General features: G+C 41.6%; 1 protein-coding gene across 3 annotated transcripts; it reads right to left on the bottom strand.

Moving 5' to 3' along the window:
• Positions 1-3577: 3577 nt before the first annotated feature.
• TAF1A (TATA-box binding protein associated factor, RNA polymerase I subunit A) lies at positions 3578-16112 on the bottom strand. 3 transcript variants are annotated; one of them, XM_059469311.1, is made up of 10 exons: positions 15826-16112; positions 14209-14378; positions 13281-13394; positions 12112-12310; positions 11273-11403; positions 9617-9775; positions 8469-8535; positions 7241-7361; positions 6009-6169; positions 3578-4838 (listed from the first exon to the last, which is right to left on the bottom strand). In XM_059469311.1, exons 1-10 carry the CDS (start codon positions 15962-15964, stop codon positions 4696-4698), a joined length of 1404 nt encoding a protein of 467 aa, XP_059325294.1. In that variant the 5' UTR covers positions 15965-16112; the 3' UTR covers positions 3578-4695. The 3 variants fall into 3 exon arrangements, with proteins under 3 accessions (XP_059325294.1, XP_059325295.1, XP_059325296.1); XM_059469312.1 differs by lacking the exon at positions 15826-16112 and adding an exon at positions 14047-14078; XM_059469313.1 differs by lacking the exon at positions 14209-14378 and having other exon boundaries at positions 15826-16046.
• Positions 16113-19491: the final 3379 nt, after the last annotated feature.

The following is a 19491-nucleotide window of genomic DNA, read 5'->3' as shown; positions in this document are numbered from 1 at the left end:
GTGACATTCAAGGCAGTTCTCTTTTGCCGGTCCTTTTATATGGAAAGATGATAATGATTCAATAATGTCAATCAGTTCCCTGGTCGTCCGGCAACGGCGTTTTATCCCAAAGGGTTAAAACCACCCTCAGCTGAGCCACAATGTCCGGCCTTATCAGGCATTGCACGGTAGGTGGTAATTGGACTAAGAAAAGAAAGCTGTTAGCTGTTTTCATTCATGCGAACCTGGAGAGGAGGTGAATGGCAAGTCTGAAAACGATCCTTTCTGTCCTTGAGATTTTCACATCCACCTTTTCCTTGGGTTTCTCAGAAAAGTTCAAAATCAGTTTTACAGTCTGTAATCCTTTAGTCATTTGGCTGAAATGGCATCAGCTGGGCGATTCTCAGTCCTTTGTTGATTTGGAGTGGTGAGAAAGCACTTAAAATATTTAACTTAGCAGACTTATTTTCAAATCAACAGAACTTAACTGGCTTCAAAATTCCATGGGCTAACTGTGCTACACTCTTTGCAACATAAGAATAGGCAATTCTAATAACTAAACAGTATTTTCAGCTAGCAAGGTTTCTCTGATGTTCACAACAACACTTTGAACACAAGTCACAAAATAAACACCTATCGTAAAAGCATAAATCTATCTAACATCACTTAAACTTAATAGCACTTATACTTAAAATACTAAAACTTAAAATATTTAAACTTAATAGAACTTAACATTACTTAAACTTATCTTTACTTAAACTTAACAGAATTTACCAGATTTTTAAATCAACAGAATTTACATGTAAAATCTCTTAATTCTAATAAAACTTAACTATAACAAAACTTAACTGACTTTAAATAACAGACTTATTTGTAAATAATGTAAGATCAAACTTAACAGAATCTAACTTATCTTAAACCTAATATGATTTAACCTTAACAGACCTCGAACTTAACAGAAAATAAACTTAACAAACTTAACCTTAATAGAACGGCACTTAATAAATAATTTAACTTAAACTACTGAATAACAGATAACTTACTATAGACATAAAATATAGCATTCATTATCACTCACCCACAGGCCTGACTCCAAAACACCAAACCAAAACAACCTTTCTCACGTTTCTGCTGCAGCATTTATACCAAAAAGCACACTCATACAATCTTACTCATACAATCAATCCAACACATCTTAACATTTTTAAACTTTTCAAAATATAATTTTAGAGTCTGATGTTCCACTGACTAAGCCATCCGGGCTTCTGATGTTAAAGTCTATGTTAATGCAGGTGATTCTGATAGCATAACCAATGCCAAGCCAAACCGGCCGAAATTTGACTCCCACATTCAGTACGCTGATTCCTGTTTCATAGTCTCTGCCAGAAAGAACAAAAGTGCCTTTAACTTCACTTGTTTACCATCACTGGTTTCTCAATTTCAGCAGGGATCCCCTCCCTTGTTGACAAAAGGTCACATCTATTAGGCTGTTAGGTCCAAGACCGAGGCTCTTTACCAGCTGCTGGGCGGAGAAACAAGCTCTGGCGCTGGAAAAGCACTCTGGTCGCCGCTTGTGCCGGAGCGGACGGGCCCCCCCCCCGCTCTGCGCTGCGGGTCACTCCCTCTGCGGCGGTCCCGCTGCCCCCGCGGCGGCTCTCTGTGGTGTCGGGTTGGAGACAGGAGAGGGTGCCGATGCTGCAGCGATGACTTCTGTTGGTGCCTGCTCGTCCAAGCGGCATTTTTGGCCCCAATTATTTGATGTTGCAAATGCAGCTGACGCTTGGAGAGGTGCAAGAGCGGCTAACACCTGACTCTGAGAAGACTTTGCCTGTTCTTGCAAGCCTATTCCTGACGCTGATTTCTGTTTGATCGCATCTACCACAAAAGCCTGCTGTCTGGTAGATATGAGAGCCATCCTCTCTAATGCCTCCTCTATAGTCCAATTTGCACCTAAGTTATTAAGTACGTTCCTAGTAGCAGAATTACAATTTTGGAGAGCACACTCCTTGAGTAATGCCCCCCTAAGATATTCTGGCACCCCAGCTCTTTCAATTGCTGCAGCAGCCTTATCAATAAAAGAGCCAAATGATTCCTCTCTGCCTTGCTTGATCCCCATATATACTGGTATCCCTCCTGGTTCCTTTACCCTTTCCATCGCGAGTCTGACTAACCTCATTGCCTCCCGGCACTTCTCCTGACCTATTGAGGCTTGTGCCTCAGGACGAAGGAAAGGTCCCAGACCCATAAGCTCATTAACAGTGATGCCATGGAGGGGGTCACCCTGCTGCCTTTGTACTGCCACGCACTCGTTAACGAGTGCTTGCCAATGAGCATTAAACAGCAATTGTTGATGTTGAGTAAAAATTAATTTAACTATGCCGCGACAATCATTAACAAGAAGGATGCTGGTGTCAAAAATATAGTCGAGCATTTGTTTGGCTGGTTCGCTTTTAAAGCCAAACTGACTAACAGTAGCTCGCAATTGAGATAACATTTTCCAGTCAAGAGCAGTGATTGTCACTTTTATTCCCCCCCCCCCCCCCCCCCCCCCGGCTTGAGGAGTGAAAACAACCGGACAAGCTAGCTCCGATAGCCGTGCTTATCAGCTCTTGATCTCCCTTTTCCATGGCATCTTTGGCCAGGGCAGCCCACACATCTGGTCTATCCCTCGCAATCGTCGCCACTAGGTCGTTTTCCGCCCCAGGGATCGACTGATTGCTTTTCGGGAACGGAGTATGCGTTTGTGTCCCCGGCTGCTGTGATACAGCAGATACGGGAGAAGCAGAAGTGCTCCGTGTAGCCTGCGGCAAGGCAGACAATAAAGCACCCTGCGGAGCTTGGCTCATTAAGGGGGGCTGTCTCGTTAAGTGAGGCAGCGAAGGGAGTAATACAGCGCTCTGTGGAGCCTGGCTTATAGCCTCGCTCGCCTAGGGAGGTGGTGAGGCTGGTAATAAAACCGTCCTCGTAGCTGGGCCGAGAGGAGTTCCCGACTCCGTATCATACTCCCTGTCTTGATCGTATTCTTTGTTACAATCGTGAGCAGCAGTAGCCTGGTGAGCAGCCCTTTTTTCAGCCTGAAACTGCAACAGTTCAGTATTAACGACCGCCATAATTTACCCCACTTCCTAGCAGTTTTATCATTGTCTAACGTAGCCTGCCATAATATATCACCAAATTTCCGCCATTCCGACAACTTGTGAACTGTGTGGGGATTTACAAAGACTCCCCGTTCCAGACCATAAGCCAAAAGACCCGGTAATTCTTTCTGTAAATCTATTCCCTTAATCTGCCTTTTTTGCAAGAAAGTAATAAGAAGTTCATATGCGGCTTGCCTTTCCATACCTATATTGTAAGTGCGCACTTTGCAGCTCCTCAAGGTGACGGCCGCACATATCGGCCAGGCCCGTCTATACAGTTGCCCAGGGCATGGCGTGTTTCAGTGGGTTTTCCTCCGCTTTTTTCTCTGTGCTTATTTGCCGCTCCAGCTGCTTCGGAACCCGAACCAGTCCTCACTTCCCGTGGTGTTCGCAATCCCCGTGGTGTTCGCAATCGCGTCCGGGTGTCACCATTTATTGAAGTGAAGGGGAGACGACCATCCTTTAATGCATTGAACTCCGATTTATTGATCGATCAGTCACTTTATATAACAGTGTTAATTAACTTCATGCATATTACAAAATCCAAGCTCATGATAGGCTAACAGAGAAAACTCTAACCACTCCTTGTGTTTTACAATACCTATGATTGTTTATTAAAAACAGAACCAGTGTTCCCACTGTGATATGAAAGGTTCCCAAAACTTCCATATCTGGTCCCAGGGTGCCATCTTTTCCCAGAGAGGGTGTTTTGCTTGTTATGGGAAGACTGTCTGAGAACCTTATTGTTTATAAAGTGATGCATGAGAGAGCCTAATTGTTTAAAGAAATCAGCCTGGGAACTGCTTTGCAACTACTTTTACTGTTCTCTCAACTTTATGACTTCATGGCCTTTTTTCTTTAAGCCATGCTTGAACTAAACTCTCCACAAGTGAGGAAGCAGCATTCTTAGGGAGTCAGAAGTAAACAAACACTAGGGTTGGGAATGAGGAGTAATTGTTTTTAACAAAACACACTTACAGCAAGTATTTCACTTAATGTTTAAGATAAGTTGTCTTAAGGCACTTCTCACAAGACCTATCTGAACCCAGACCAAAATCCCAGAGAGGTTCAAGCACTTCACCCTCCAGAATTCTACAGATGCAGCATTAAAACAGAAGTATTATTTGGAAACCATTTTGTTGTTGTTTTCAAGGAAACTGGAATTCTTGTTTGTGATAACACATGAACATTTGCTTTCCAAACACAGCAACACTGCGTATTTCAACTCATGGGCATGACTGCAAAAAAGTCTCTTCCAGGAGGTAGAGAATTTCTCGGTATTTCTGAGCCTCTGCTCTTTTAAGATGTATTTGAAATCAACACTGTTAGCATTTCACACAAATATGAGAGTAACATTACAGAAATTCTTTCTGTAATTCTTTCTTCAGACATTATCACTTGATTTATATTCATTTTATTATAAAATAAATACCAACCAAAGTGGTTTTATATAAATATATTTTTAAAAAGTCTAGTACTGAGTCAATAGGGTCTGCCTAAAGGTTTTGGAGTACCACCAACACAAAAGCCAGTTTTACAGAGAGGAAAAAGTACCAAGAACCTTAGGGACACCTTCTCATCAAGGCTGAACAGAGCAATCTGGAGGACCAGATATTCTCAGGTAGACAGGATTGTGCCTAGTCACAAACTTCTTCAGCATCTGAAACCTTTTCAGCTGAGCTTTGAAGCCTTGGTGTGATACATATTTGAAGTATTTGCAATCTAAAGATGAAAAAAAACAACACGAAGTTACACCATGATACAAGCAAATACAAAATGCTTTCATTGTTTAAATAATATGCAAACAGCTACAAAACTTTTCAGTAATTAAAGGTATTAAAATCCAAGACATGCTCATTACAGACATAACTGCAGCATTTAATAATCTATCCTCATTTAGCCCAGCAAACATTCTACATGTATCTAAATGCCTGTTATCTTGCACAATACTGTTTTCTCTTTCATTTTTGCTCTGCAAATTAGATCAGAAAGTAAAATTTCAAGTGTGTAAAACAGCACTGATATCATACATTAATTTATTATGCTAGATAATGAAAACAGAAGCTCACATTAAGTCAGTAAGTACTGAAACTTCATTCAAGAAAATCTGAACTAGAATGCTTTTATTTGCCATCTGGAAATAAAAGGGAGATATCTGATCATACTGAAAGCAAAACAAAAAATATCTAAAGAGCTTCCAACATGAAGCTGTTTGTTCTATGAGAAGTTGTTCTATGAAGTGCAGAAGTTATAGAAAAGTTGACAATGTACATGTTGCCCACCAACCAGAAGTTCAAACCAGTCTACAAGCCATTGTCTCCACACCATATTCCCATTCTCAATTTAGCAGCTGATTCTTGGCCTGATCCTCCCCTTGTTTTGGCAGCATTTCAAATAATGCTACTAAGGAGGTAATGATATTCACCTTCTTACCAAACTGATGATGTTTTCCATTCAGACTCTCCGTCCTCCTTCCTGCATTACAACACACCCACAGTCCTTAATGACCAGCTGACACCCAGTATTGCTGAGACACTGCCCAGGCTGGCATCTAGGAAGCAAACTGCCGGCAGTCCTCACAATATTCCCAAGGAGGGTGTTGTGCATTTTTGGAGTTACGGTTTGAAGGTCAAACGAGACAAATAGTATTGTGGCTGCTCAACAAAGCTAGATAAAACTGAATTCTAAACCACAATAAGACTAGCTGCCTCACTGTTAAATATCAAACTAACTTGAATACCTTTCATGTTCAGCTTCAAAGACAAGAATCTTTTTTAAAAGAAAGAAACTGTATTTCTTCCAGGCAGCAGATCAGCTGCATCCCATGTCACTAGGGCTAGAACTAGACATTATTTCTGTTCTATGAAGTGAAAAAAAAAAAATTAATTATACCCTTTCCCAGTAGGATTCCAGCCACCAGAGCTTTTTCATGTGAAAGGCTTTTATTTTCCTGCCAATTCCTTTTTGCCAAGTAATGGCTAAAATGGAAGTCAGGCCACCAGTCCTTCCTGGAGTTCCACTCTTGCTTGATCCAGTCAAGATGCTTCTCGGTGCTGGAAAAAGGTTAAACAAATTACAGAAGAGGTTAAAATATAATGGAAAGATTATTAGGAGACAGTGAATGTTATAATCAGCTTGCTATAAATCTCCTAAATTGCCAACACAGACACATTGACTTTATACCAAAACACTAACGCAAGCATTTTTATATAAAACTAACAATTCTTTTTTAATCCCTGGCAACACTTGTGACGCTGAAAGTGAACTCTAGCAGTTTTATTAAGCCTTGGCAACAGCACAGATTATGGTTTGAAATTAAGCAAGCCTTTCACTTGTCTGCCAGCTTCTCAATATGGAAGTTACTCCAGGTTGGTCAACAAATGAGTAGTATGAAGAGGTTGCTTTGTCCTTAGGAAAGGTTTGTGTTACTCCAGGCATACTCAAAGACTAACTCATCCCCAACAGTTATTACTGTTAGGCAATAATGCCCTTAAACCAAGCATTTCAGCAACACAAACTCCTTCCAGCCTCTCAAGGGAACCTGCAAGAACACAAAGAGGGAGTTTTTGCAAGGGAAGGTAGAGACAGGACAAGGAGGAACAGCTTTAAACTGGAAAAGGACAGGTTTAGATTAAATATTAAGAAGTTTTTCACTCTGATGGTGAGGCCCTGGGTCTTTCTTGCCTAATATAGTATTTGGTGAGTGGTCTCTCCCTGTCCTTCTCTCAACCCATGAATACTTATGTTTTCTCTCCCCATCCAGTTGCAGAGTGGAGGGATAGAGCAGCTTTGGTGGGTGCCTGGCATCCAGCCATGATCAGCCCACTACACTGTTTTAGTGGGAGCTGTCCCTGCCCATGGCAGGGGGGCTGCTGGAACAAGGTGATCTTTCAGATCCCTTCCTACTCAAACCATTCTAGGATTCTATAAAACTATCCACAACAGGGAAGTGACATTGCCATACAGTGATCAAACTGCCCAGTATATTCCAAGATACTCTGAAGTTGTGTATGAAAGGCAAAAATAAAGGCAAAGTTAGAGCACAGTGGGTCACTGTGTTCACTGCCCAAAGGTGGAGGAGACTTGACACATTTGTTTCAACACATTGCATCAGAGCTACTTACATTACAATTTGTTTCACCTGTCTTGCCAAACAGCTCCATGCTGTTGCATTTTCTTTCCAGCCAGCATAATCCAAGGCTGCAAAAATAACTTCTAGGCCCAGTTGACGCTTTTTTCTTTTCTCTGGAAAAAGATGAGGCTGATTAATGAATTACACAGATCAGGATGAACTCCTTAGTAAGGCATAAGTGAAATACAATTCTCCACTCTTCCCCCCCCCCCCCCCCCCCCCCCGTCGCTACTTTAAACATAAGTTATGTTTATTGGTATAAATTTCTCTAAAAACTCCAGGTTGTTCTCATAAGTTACGAAAAGTTGGCAAATGTGTCACACATGAACTGAAAAAGGGAGGTTTCAGATAAAAGGTCTCCTTTTCCCACTCCCAAAGAAGAATCACAGTTAGAGTTGGAGAAAACCTTAAAAATCATCAAGTTACAACCCCCTGCCATGGGCAGGGACACTTTCCACAAGAGCAGGTTGCTCAGAGCCCCAGCCATCCTGGCCTTGAACACTTCCAGGGATGGGGCATCCACAGCTTTCCTGGGCAACCTCACCACCCTGACAATCAAGAATTTATTCCCAAAATCTCTTCTAAACCTCCCCCTGTCAGTTTGAAGCCATTAACCCTCATCATATCAGAAGAGTGAACAATCTTTATTCATGTACATTTCACCAATCTGTTGGCCTGCTGAGACATACCAAGACACAAGAAGACAGACAGCTTGGAATACAACTGATCAGCATGGAAAAAAAAATAGTCTTCAGATTAGAAGACTCTTCTACCAGCCTGAAGATAATGCTCCATTAAAGAAAAGGAAAATTTTGTTGTTTGATCATTAACAATGAACTAAAGAATAGATACATTCCAAGAAAGAAAAGAATAAATAAAATAGAGATTTCAAAAATGAAATTAAGACCTTGGAATTCAGAGTAGGGTACCTAAAAAAAAAATTAAGTTGTTTTTGAGGTTCTCCCTGTGCCTTAAAACTGCTTGCTTTGCTCAGCCTTTAAAATAAAAAAAGGCATTTGTTTACACAAGTTTGTAAATGACTGCTCATACATCCATCTTAAGAGGTTATGGTGACTGAAAAGATGGCATTTGAGGGGTTTTTTTTGGGACTATTTCTTAAGAAACAAAACTAATTTCAAAAGCAGAAAGAAGGCTGTAGGATAATCCAGAATAATTTTCTGAAACTACCATAAATGAAATGAACAAAGGTAAAGACTTACTTGATTTTTGAAGCATGGTATTAAAATCTATCATTAGTTCATGAGAAGGAACATTATCATGCAAGATCTGAAAAAAGACAAAACCCACATAGGTTATTTTAATGTGAAAACTTTTGAAGACTTTTACCTGACCAAGAAAAGCACAGGCTTCAGAGCTTTGGGTGCTTTTAGTTCAGAAAATTAAGCAATTCTGGTACTTTGGTGCTTTGATATAAAGAATGGATCTCTAGGTCCTTCTTGCACATTTGTGGCACTGCTCTGTGACACCATAGATGAAATACCTTGATGGCTGCTGACAAACACTGCTTGTGGCAAATACAACGTTCTGAAGGAGCAGCCCAAATCCATATCCAGTGTCCCCTTTTTTGAAGGCAAAATGTAATTTTCTCCCTAGGACAGTTCTAGCTTCCCTGTACACTACTCTGTGCATTGAATCAGTTTCTAGACTTATCAAACACTTTCTATGATTTTTCTGTTTTCTAAGAGACTCATGCCTAAAGCGACTGCTAAAATGCAGAGGAGAATTTCATGCAAATCTGCTACAGTTTCACTTTCAAAGTCTAAAACAAACAAAACAGCCTTACAAACCTGTTTTTAAACAACACTTGCACTAACAAGAGCACATTAGTGCCATCAAGTGGCAAAGCATGGTTTGCAAGGAGTACTGAGGGCAAGGAAAGCGGGAATTTAAAAGCATAACCCAACAAGGTCTTGTCTGCCAACACCCAGCAGACATTAACTTTTAGCTTTAATGCACAGCTCATTGAAAACAAGCAAAGAAACTAATTGCTAGATAGGATCAATAGGTGAAAGAGAAGGCATTTAATGATTTGTACATATTGTCAAGATCAAACTGTAAGAGAAATCAATGCATGCTATGCACAAGTCTGCTGATACAGACTGCTGAACCATGTCAACATGTTCTCTGAGCTTGCTTACCGCCTTTAAGTGATATGATGTACCAGTCAAAGGCAAAACAAGAACTGGAATTCAAGGACAGTTAAGGATTCTGCTCCCTCTCACTAACTTCCCTCTAACCCTCTACTTCCCACAAAGAATACAATAGGATAAATAATGTTACAGAGCTCAAGCAAGCTGTCACACCACCCCATGACTGACACAGACTGTATCTCCTAGGGGATACCTACCTTCAGTGCAGATATGAGGGATTTCTTTGATTCACCCTGCCTCTTGAGGAACTGATAGAGGTAGACATGGGCATTGGGGTTAGCAGGGAACTTTGAGTTGTAGGCATATTCATTTAACACTTGTCGGGCCTCATTGTGCTCTCCATAGAACTCCAGCAACTGGAAGTTAAGTCTGTCATTAGTTTGGCAGATACAGGGAACCAAACTCTTACAATTAATTCTAAACTGCCACAGAGCCATCCAGTAGCACAGTCTGTATATAAGAGTGCAGTGTATTAGATAATGCATATTAGATAATGCATCTTAATTTTACTGGCTACTCTCGGGACAGAGAGACAAGAATTCACACATAGAACCTACTCTGGGAGAAAATGCCTTAACACCTACTTAATTGTCAAAGGATTATCATCCCTTGCTCACTGGAAAGAGATGCTGAAAGCACCTGCCATATCTCTAGAGACAGAACTTGGCAGATGCCAGCACCAAGGCAAATTCTTAAAACGTCCTAGATTGCCAAGCAATGTGTATTCTATTTGTCATGTGTTCAAGGTGTGGCAGTTATCTTCTGTTAATTAGGCAGTTTTCCTTATCTTTTCCACAACCCATCCTCCCTCCAGAGAGATATCATCTGTTAATGGGCCATTGACTGTCACTGCATGACTGATAAAATTACAGCATTGTGAGATGCTCCGCCCAGAGGGAGGAGCCAAGCATTCCTAACTAGATATAATCTGAGATTCTGGGACAGCAGAACAGCCTTTCCACTGGATTACCAGAGGAACAGCTGCCTCTTCCACTTCCAATCTTCAGAAGAAGACTACACCCTGCTACAGGATCACTGCTCCAACAGAACATATCTGCTACTCCAGGACTGCAGCCACAATTCCAACTGGACTGCTACCAACACCCTGACCCACAGGGTGTCAGGTTGTATTCTCACTCTGTCAGTGTTGTTTTGATTTACCACATTGTTTATTTTATTTTTATTATCTTCCCTAATAAAGAACTGTTATTCCTGCTCTCATATATTTGCCTGAGAACCCCCTTTAATTTTGAATTTATAACAATTCAGAGAGGAGTTTACACTTTCCATTTCAGAGGAGGCTCTTGCCTTCCTTAGCAGACTCTTGTCTTTCCAAACCAAGACACATGCTTAGAGAAGTCAAATCTTATCAGTGTTCACAAAAAGTAAAAGATCTCTTAAAAATTACTAATTCTTGGTTACAAATCCTAAACAGGTATTTAAAAACCCAAACCAGAACAGAGAGGATGCATATTTGGCATCTCTAACATTTCATCTATCCAGAGAAAACACTGCCCTGCCAAAAATCAAAGTGTTTTCAGGAATTTGAACTAAAGCAGTTATGCTCCAATTTTTGCAGCCCCACAAAAACAAAACATGTAAGCTGTCTGTCTACTTCTTTTTCTTGACAATGAACAGATAAAAGTTCTTTTTGTACTGTGCTCAGTCTCTGCAGCTCTACCAGGAGTACGCTGTGCTCTACATCAAAGCCTGTGATGTGCACACACAAATGTGTTGCGTTTGAAATACTTTGTTTTCACTCACACACACAGAAAATAATCTGCATATGGGCATCTTAATGAAAATTAGACAGGGAAACACAAATGAAAGCCATCTGTAAAACATGCCCTTACATCCACATAGCATTTCACAAAGACATCCCAGACTCCAGGTATTTTAATAATCTCCTTCAAGTTCACTGCTGCCTTCCGGAAGTAACTGTGCATTTCCTGCTCAACAGCCAAGTCTGCAAATCCACCCTCACCTACCAAAACACAAAAGAAGGTCACAAAGTTATTAACACTGCCAAGCACAGGGATCTTGAAGTGCTGCACCTTAGGGGTGATCACATTTTGCTAAGCAAGGACTTCAGCCAGAAAGCTTTTAAGAAAAGACTCCTCAGTACTGAAACAAGACATTTTCACTGTTCCTCATTCAAATTTATAATCAATTTCAACTTATGGAGCACAACGAGTAGGACGCCAAGAGAAGATGCTACCAGCACAAGGTCCATAAGCCAAATTCAACATCTGGTTTTCACAGAAACAAAGATCTAGTGCAAGTGATAAAACACTGCCAGTAGGTATGTATAGAACCAGATGTGACACATGTAGCAACTTCCACATCTTTAAGGAAACTGAAATTCAAACACAAGTGTTGAGGGTTTTGCTATCACTCAACATTCCAGCAGCAATCATGCACTTGCACACTTATTAAACCACTGCATCAAGGGAATGCATTCCTTTGATCATTATTTTAGGTGATGCTGGCTGGACATGGGGTGAGAGTTTCAGAACAGCAATTCAGGGCACTTCAGAAAGTGCTATTTTGGCACTACCATCACTGCTGATATAGAATTCTGTACCAGCCACACCATCACACACTGAAGTCTGGTAAAGGAAAAGGCGTCATTGCAAACCATGGCATCTGCATGAGCAAGCTGAAGCTACAGTTCAATCCAAAAAGCACTTACCATGTTCTAACAGGATTTTCTTCTGCTTAGACCAGCTACAGTAGTCCAAGAGTCCCCTGTAAGCCTGAATCAGCTTAATTTCCTTATCCTGAATGGCTGTTTGCTCTCCAAACCTCCAGCTTTCTGCCAGGGACAGGTTCTGGTAGGCTTCATCTATTTGCCCATTACAGAGGAGATGGAAGACATGCTCCAAGCAGACCTACAACCCAAACAGTCCAAAACACAGCATTCCACACTCAAATGTAGAGATTCTAAGCAATACAGCAAAGTTCTACACACATGTGCAGAGAAAGAGGAGACTTGCTGACATGCATAAAAAATATTGCCAAGACACGTAATGAAGAATTTAAATTATTTGTGTTGTCTCAAAAACCTGCTTGTCTTTAACATGTGCTGTACCTATTTTAGAAGATCTAAAAATTACCTGAGGAAACCCAGCTGAGCTGCATTTGCTTATTATTCAGAGCACCTGAAAGAGGAATGTCCTTCCACCCTACCATGTTGATTTGGCATAATAAGATAAAAGACTAAACCTACAGTTAGCTCCAGAAAACCCTTGTATGGAACTTCTTTTGAAGACCTTTAAAAAGAGAATAAAAGAAGCACCATTCCAAGTGTGCAACAGCCAAGGAAACCAACAATATAGGTTTGAATGAGCCACCAGAGGGAAAAAAAAAACCATTTAAAAACCCCCCACAGCTGTGTGACACAGGTGTGCACAACATACAGTTTTATAATCAGATTAGCTACTCAAAAAGTGAGAGGGTAATGAGGCAAAATTTAAGTACAAATGTTTAGTCAGCAGCACTGTGGTCAAATTAAAGACTGAAAATAAAACTTCGCAGGCAATTACCTGTATTTACATGTCATTGGGACATGCATGAAAATGAATTTGACTGGTTCAAATTCAAATTAAAAGATTAAAGGATTTTTAAGCACTTCTAAGGACTGAGAACATACATCTGTGATCAAATATACAGACCAAATGAGATAAGGTTAGGTATAAAATGACCTCCAAATATCATGCAATTGATAATTCAAATGTTGGGTTTGAGTTTTATTGACACTAAATGTCAGTAGTATATTTCAAAAGAGATCTGGAAATTAATATTCAAGTAAGTGTTCAGACAACTGTGAAAAATCATCAGGGCTGCTTTAAGTACACTCACCTTCAAGTACCTTTTTACTCCTAAAGTTTTCATCTGTTCCATGAAACAGTTGAACTCTTTCATCCTGCTTTGGGAATGACGCCACAAAATTTCAGTTCCTATTCTCCAAATCATCTGTTATCAGGGAGAAAGAAAATCAAAACCAACCTTAGTACAAAAATGGCAACAGACATCACATACAGTCTTACTAAACTTATAGTTACTGTAGGACATGAAAAATGTACATTTGAGCTGCAAATAAAAAATACTACAAAGCATTATCTACTCCTATAGTAACCTACCTACTCATCCAGTAGGACTTTTAGAGTCATTCAGTGGTTCAGAATTGCTCAATATAAATGCAACACTCAAGATGAGTTTATGAAAACTGTATGCCAGAGGGTTCCTCCTCTCCTCACTGAAAAGTTATGTTCTTTTTTGACATGATCCCACTAAGACACCAGGTATACAAAACTCGTTGAACTTAATAGCAAAGATTATTTCCAATTTGATGCATGCACCTTGTTTCCAAAGTCTGCAAGCTAGCCATACTCAAGTACTCCATTTATTTAAAACTCTGATCCTTCTCCTTCCACCTGCTTCCATCGAAACACCTACAAGGAGTTTTGCAACTACTGGAAAAGCTGGTAACAACCTAAATAAGACGCCAATTTGCAAACAGATTCTGACTGACGACATGCCAGAATTAAACACATTTATTGCTTTCCCATTTCAGAGGACTACTTTGATTTTTCATAGATACACTGCTGATAGAGTGAACTTATACCAAGCCAAGTCTTCTTCTGTTGTGACAAGGATCTATTAAAAAAAAAAAAAACAAGCCTGTGATTAGCTAATTAAGACAGATGTTGGTCCTGAAGTATAGGGATGCTGCTTTGCAAGTATTTTTTCAACAGCAAAAGAACTCGGATAAGGAACATGGGCTTACCTCTGATGGACCTATGTGTTCTCTGGAATAGTCCTTCTCTAGTGACTCAACATAGCAGGTCAGGAACTCTGCAGCCCTTTTCCACTGCTTTTGGAGCAAGGCATCCTGAATGTAACTTAAACATGCTTCCTTGCTCTTCTTGAAGTTTAACTTGTGTTCATTGGAAGATACTAAGTAAACAACAAAAAAACCCAACCAAATAAACAAAAAATAATCAACTGAGCCCACAGCAGTCACAGCCCTTATTCAGATAGCCACATGCTCTCCCTTTCAGCATCCTTCTTGTACGGACACTACAGAAAGTCATATTAAGCTCTGTGGTTTGGAAGATAAACAGGGAAGCACAACTATGGGACTAGGTGTGATATGGAATGACATTTTCCATAAGCAGCACATAGCTGTGCTTGAAATTTCCATTCACTTGAAACAGTGAATAGCCAATTATGTTACACTACTGCCCTACTAGAATCAGGGAGCCATGGTGCTTTGATAACTTCACAGTACATTTTGTCATATTTTGGGGACTACTCTCTTCACTTATTAGTCATCACCCAAGTCTGCGATGCCACAGTGCTGCCATATTTGCATGCACACAAACAAACAGACTGTTCCAGTACCAAAGGCTAAACAATTCCCACAAAGATAAACATAGAGAACTATTCTCATTTGAGTACAAGGCTGCAAAGAGGCCTCTTGATCTTTTTACATCAATAGTAGTTCAATTTATTCCAAAACCAGCATGAAACTGAAACTTCATTCCTATGAAGTGTGTTTAAAGCTCATAGCTGTATGACCCTACAATTCTCATCCAGAAAAAGCCACCTGCAAGGCACATGAAGAGCTCACCAAGACATCTCCTATCTGGATGCTGTAGGCAGAGGACTTAGCCATCAAACAATGGCTAAGTCAGGTAATCATAGAACCATCAGAGTTAGAAGGGACCTCTGGAGATTATCCAGTCCAACCAGCTGCCAAGGCAGTCACCTGGAGCAGGTGACACAGGAAGGTGTCCAGGTGGGATGTGAAAAAGTCTCCAGAGAGGGAGACTCCACAAACTCCATGGGCAGCTGTTCCAGTGCTCTGCCACCCTCAATGTAAAGATCTCCTTCATGCTGAGGAGAAACTTCTTGTGCTTTAGTTTATGGCCACTGCACCATGTCCTGCTGCTGGGCACCACTGAAAAGTCTGGCATCATCCCCTCAGCACTTCTCTTTGAAATATTTACCTGCAATAATGAAATCCCCTCTCGATCTTCACACTAGAGAGGCCCAGCTCCCTCAGTCTCTCCTAAGAGGTGCTCCAGACCCCGAATCATCCATGTTTCTCCTGCCTTGAGGAGCCCAGAAATGGGCACAACACTCCAGATGTGCCTCACCAGGGCTAAGTAGAGGGGCACGATCACCTCCCTCGACCTGCTGGCACTGCTCATCCCGATGATACCATGGGCCTTGCTGCCCGCAAGGGCACACCGCCGGCTCACAAAACAACTACGGTTATTTCAAACCTCTTTCCCGGCGCTAGCAGACGATTTGGCGGATAGAAGCTGAAACTCTGCCACCATTGCCAGGGCAGCACGAAGGAGTTCACAAAGAGAACGCACAAACGCTCCGCCCTTACCCGGCTGCGGCGGCAGGAAGGGCAGGTGCAGGAGCGGATGCAAGGCCGCCTGAGTGGCGGGGCTCCTCTTCCTCCTCCTTCTCTTCCCCTCCACTACCACCGCCGGCGCCTCCTCATAATCCTCCAGGAAGCTGTCCATGGCGCCGCGGACAGCCGGGCTCCGACCTCACCTTGCAGCTCAAGGGGGCGGGAGCCGCCGGCCGAGCCGAAAGCGGGGGCTCAGTCCGAGCCGGGCGGGCAGCGGCCGGGCCGCCCCCTCAGGCCGGCGCCTCCCCGCATGCAGCAGGGGCGGCAGATCCCGGCAGGCGCCGCGTCCCGGGAAGCGCGGGGCGGGAGCGGCCCCTGCGCGTGCGCGTCGAGGGGAGCGGTGCCTCCGCGGCGTTTCCGTGCTTCCGCTGCGGGTGGGGAAATGAGGGATGCGGGCCGAGGGTAAAGCGGGAGGGATGAGGTGGAGCACGGGAGATAGCTGGGTGTGTGTAGGGGTGTAGCAGAGAGGTGTTTATTCCTTAATCAGAGCATGACTAGAACAGCGGCTAATGCGCTGCTTATTCCAAAGATAAATTAGCGAGCTCTTCTGTCACTCTTTCCTTTCTTTCTTTAGCTATATTGCTACTTTCCTGTTCCTTTGTAACCCATAACGTTCTACAGAAGGAAGAGATTCTGAATCAAAATCCTGTGCATTGTATAGCAATGATGTTGCCCGCGCTCCCGCTGAATTTTGGGAATTCGTCTGCCTTAGCCACAGTATCTGGTTTATACAAATCTGTGCTGGAACTTGTTTCTTTAAACCGCTTTGGAACTGAGTTTGTCCTGGACTGTTTTGATGTGTATAAAGTCCAGTTTACTGCATAAGATCTCACAGAGTTGGTTTTTTTTCAGAACTGTCCTGGCATGGGAGAGTGAGTAAATAATAAACTGGCTCAGATTAAAGGTTCCTGTGATGCAGTGTCTTGGTTCAGCTGTGATCAATAAGCAGTGTTGGGAATAGTGCAAGGCAGAACAGTTGTATACAGCATTTAAACACTTAAACCTCAATATCATATCTTAATATAGTATTAATAAATCAGTGTGGGGAAAACAGAAGTCTCCCTTAGCTTTTTTTTTATTTTTTTTATCCTGTGTTCTTCCAATAAAGGCCAGCATTTCAGTTCATAAGTATTTTTATTAATCGATAATTAACTTACTTGATTGATGACAATAAAATGTTATATAACACCACATCTTTATCAGTGCTATTTTCTTTGACTGTCCTTTATAATTTGTACCTTGTGTGAGTGCCTCTCTGATCACTGGTGTTCCCCAAGTTTGATGTCACTTCCTACAACACTCCTGATCTTCTGTTAGCTCAGTACTCAAATTTCAGAATCCAACTTAGCTCTCATTTTTTGGTAAAAGTTCTCATGTTTGCACACAAGAACATTTACTTTTGGCTTGTTATTTTTATTTTACTCTGTCATACATAAGAGAGTGTTTCCTGATCCTTAGGTAAACTTATCCAACTGATCTTGTCAATGGGTATCAGCTACTTTAGTAGATATTTTAGCACAGAAGAGATAGGAGAACTGCTTTTTAAGAGTAGGTTAATGTTAGATACCTCATGTACAGTGGGACTACACTCATAGCTGAATACATATTTCCAAGATTGGGGTTGAAAACTGGAAGAAAATTTTGCCTGAAATATCTTAATTGAACTAACCGAAGTATTTTTATTTTCTTTCACACCTTGAGGAAAGCTAGGTATGTTAATAAGTGGCTACCTTATTACCCTGAAATATTTGAAATTGTAGGAAATACTTGACAGTTGCAGTGGTAAACTTGTGTATATGTATCAACTTCAGGGTGCTCATTATTGTACAATAAAGGCAGCGACTTATACAAGAAGTATGTGATTTTGTTTTTCTTCACATTTCCCTTTCTTGCCCTTGTCTTTACAACCACGGCCACCACTACCTTTTATCTTGGTCTTTTATAAAGATAAGCTTGATAAATTATATTGTTGGAAAATAACCAAACAGCTCTTTCTTCACAAGAAATTGAACCTAATACTGTGAGCATTACACAACAGGAAATATTAATGTTGAGGAAAGAATGCTTATCTTTCACTCATACAATTATCCTAAAATGTGACTTGATTGAATTTGCTTCTATATTGTAAATTGTGACAAACTTCTAGATTTTCTGAGTTGACAAACTTCTAGATTTTCTGAGTTGACAAACTTCTAGATTTTCTGAGTTAGGCTTTCCTAAGAGCTTTTAATCAGCCAACATCAGTGATGGCAAATAGGTATCACCTCATTCTCTAAAATGTGAAACACAAAAATGTCAACAAAATTGCAGGAGGGCTACAGCTGCTATAGTGCTCTAAGCCTGAAGAACACACATGAGCACTGGGTGAATGAATCATTGCATTCCTGTAGCATGTGGTTCCTGGCGATACAAAGGACTGTAAGAAATGCCAGGGTGTCTGTGGGATGCTGGGCAAAGAGGTACCAACACCTGTTTCTACCTTGATACTTTTTCATAGTGTGATTAAAATATTAAACTGCTCTAGGTGGGGGCTGAAAATGAAACACATATTTTTCAGAGATTACACAGCAGTAACTAAGCCTGGATCTAAGGCCTTGCGACTGTGGGAATGAGAGTCTGGAGCAAAAATCAATAGGCATGAGGATGCAAGAGGAACACATGCAATTAGCAACAGTAATTGCTAAGTCTTGAGATGTAGCATTTAAAAGGGCTCTTTACAGCTCTTGGAAAAAACCCTCAGCTGCTTTGACTAGCACAAAAAAAAATTTACCTTGACTATCAGTTCTGTGAGTGCCTATTCATGTTGGGAGCAGCTTCAGAATTTGCTCTGAGATGTAGAAAAAAAATACAAAAAATGTAGTCATTTGATTCACCAGCAAGAGGATTCCCTTATGTCACCTGTCCTTTCTTACCTGCATCTTTCATTCTTTTTGTCTACTCAGGCTACTGTGCTGAACAAATAACATGGGTCTGAAAAGGAAAAGAGAGAAGTTTTGTTCATCTGCATTGAGACTTCTGCTGTCATTTTGCCATTTTAGATCTGTAAGGCAATATTAAGGTGATGGATGTGAAGAAAAGGCAATGGTAAATGCAGGCATACTTGTAAGCAGCACATATCCACATATCTCGGCTTGCAAACACTCAACACTTAAAATGTACCATTAAGTGGAAGCTGCAGCTACAGAAGGACAAGGATAGGCCTGTCAGGGAATGTTGCGCTTTCGTCTGCTCGCTGTGAAACCCTGCACTTTCCCCAGTGGGATCACGGCTGAATGAGCTCCTCCGTCCGCCGCACCGCAGGTGTAACCTCAAACTGTCGGAAGTCACCGAGAAAGTGGCGGCTGCTTCTCCCCAGGAGAGAGAAGAACTGCTCGGCGGGGCAGGAGGGAGAGCAGTCAAGTGCTTGTTCGGATGTGTCGTGTCCTTACAGGGCGGCAGCTATAACCTTTCTATAGGTTCTTGTTACTCCTGCGATCCTCATCTGGAGAAACCCGCACAAATAAGGGGCACGCCCTTCCTTATTTTCTGGCCTGCGAAGCGGGAAAGGTAGCCGGACTCCTGCTCGGCGCAGCAGTCAGGAGCGCTGCCTCCTCGGGATCGGGATCCTGCCGCCAGCAGGGAGTGAGGGAGAGTCCCTGC

Source organism: Ammospiza nelsoni, chromosome 3, assembly GCF_027579445.1.
Source record: "Ammospiza nelsoni isolate bAmmNel1 chromosome 3, bAmmNel1.pri, whole genome shotgun sequence".
Lineage (NCBI taxonomy): Eukaryota > Metazoa > Chordata > Aves > Passeriformes > Passerellidae > Ammospiza > Ammospiza nelsoni.
The sequence above is the reverse complement of the archived record's forward strand: the minus strand, read 5'-3'. Positions and strand labels throughout refer to the sequence as shown.

Coding starts and splice junctions, on each gene's coding strand:
- TAF1A (XM_059469311.1), bottom strand. CDS start 15,964: ATGGACAGCTTCCTGGAGGATTATGAGGAGGCGCCGGCGGTGGTAGTG. Junction 7,362..8,468: donor TACCATGCTTCAAAAATCAA/GTAAGTCTTTAC, acceptor ATCTTTTTCCAG/AGAAAAGAAAAAAGCGTCAA. Junction 4,839..6,008: donor TGGAATCCTACTGGGAAAGG/GTATAATTAATT, acceptor TTTCATCTTTAG/ATTGCAAATACTTCAAATAT.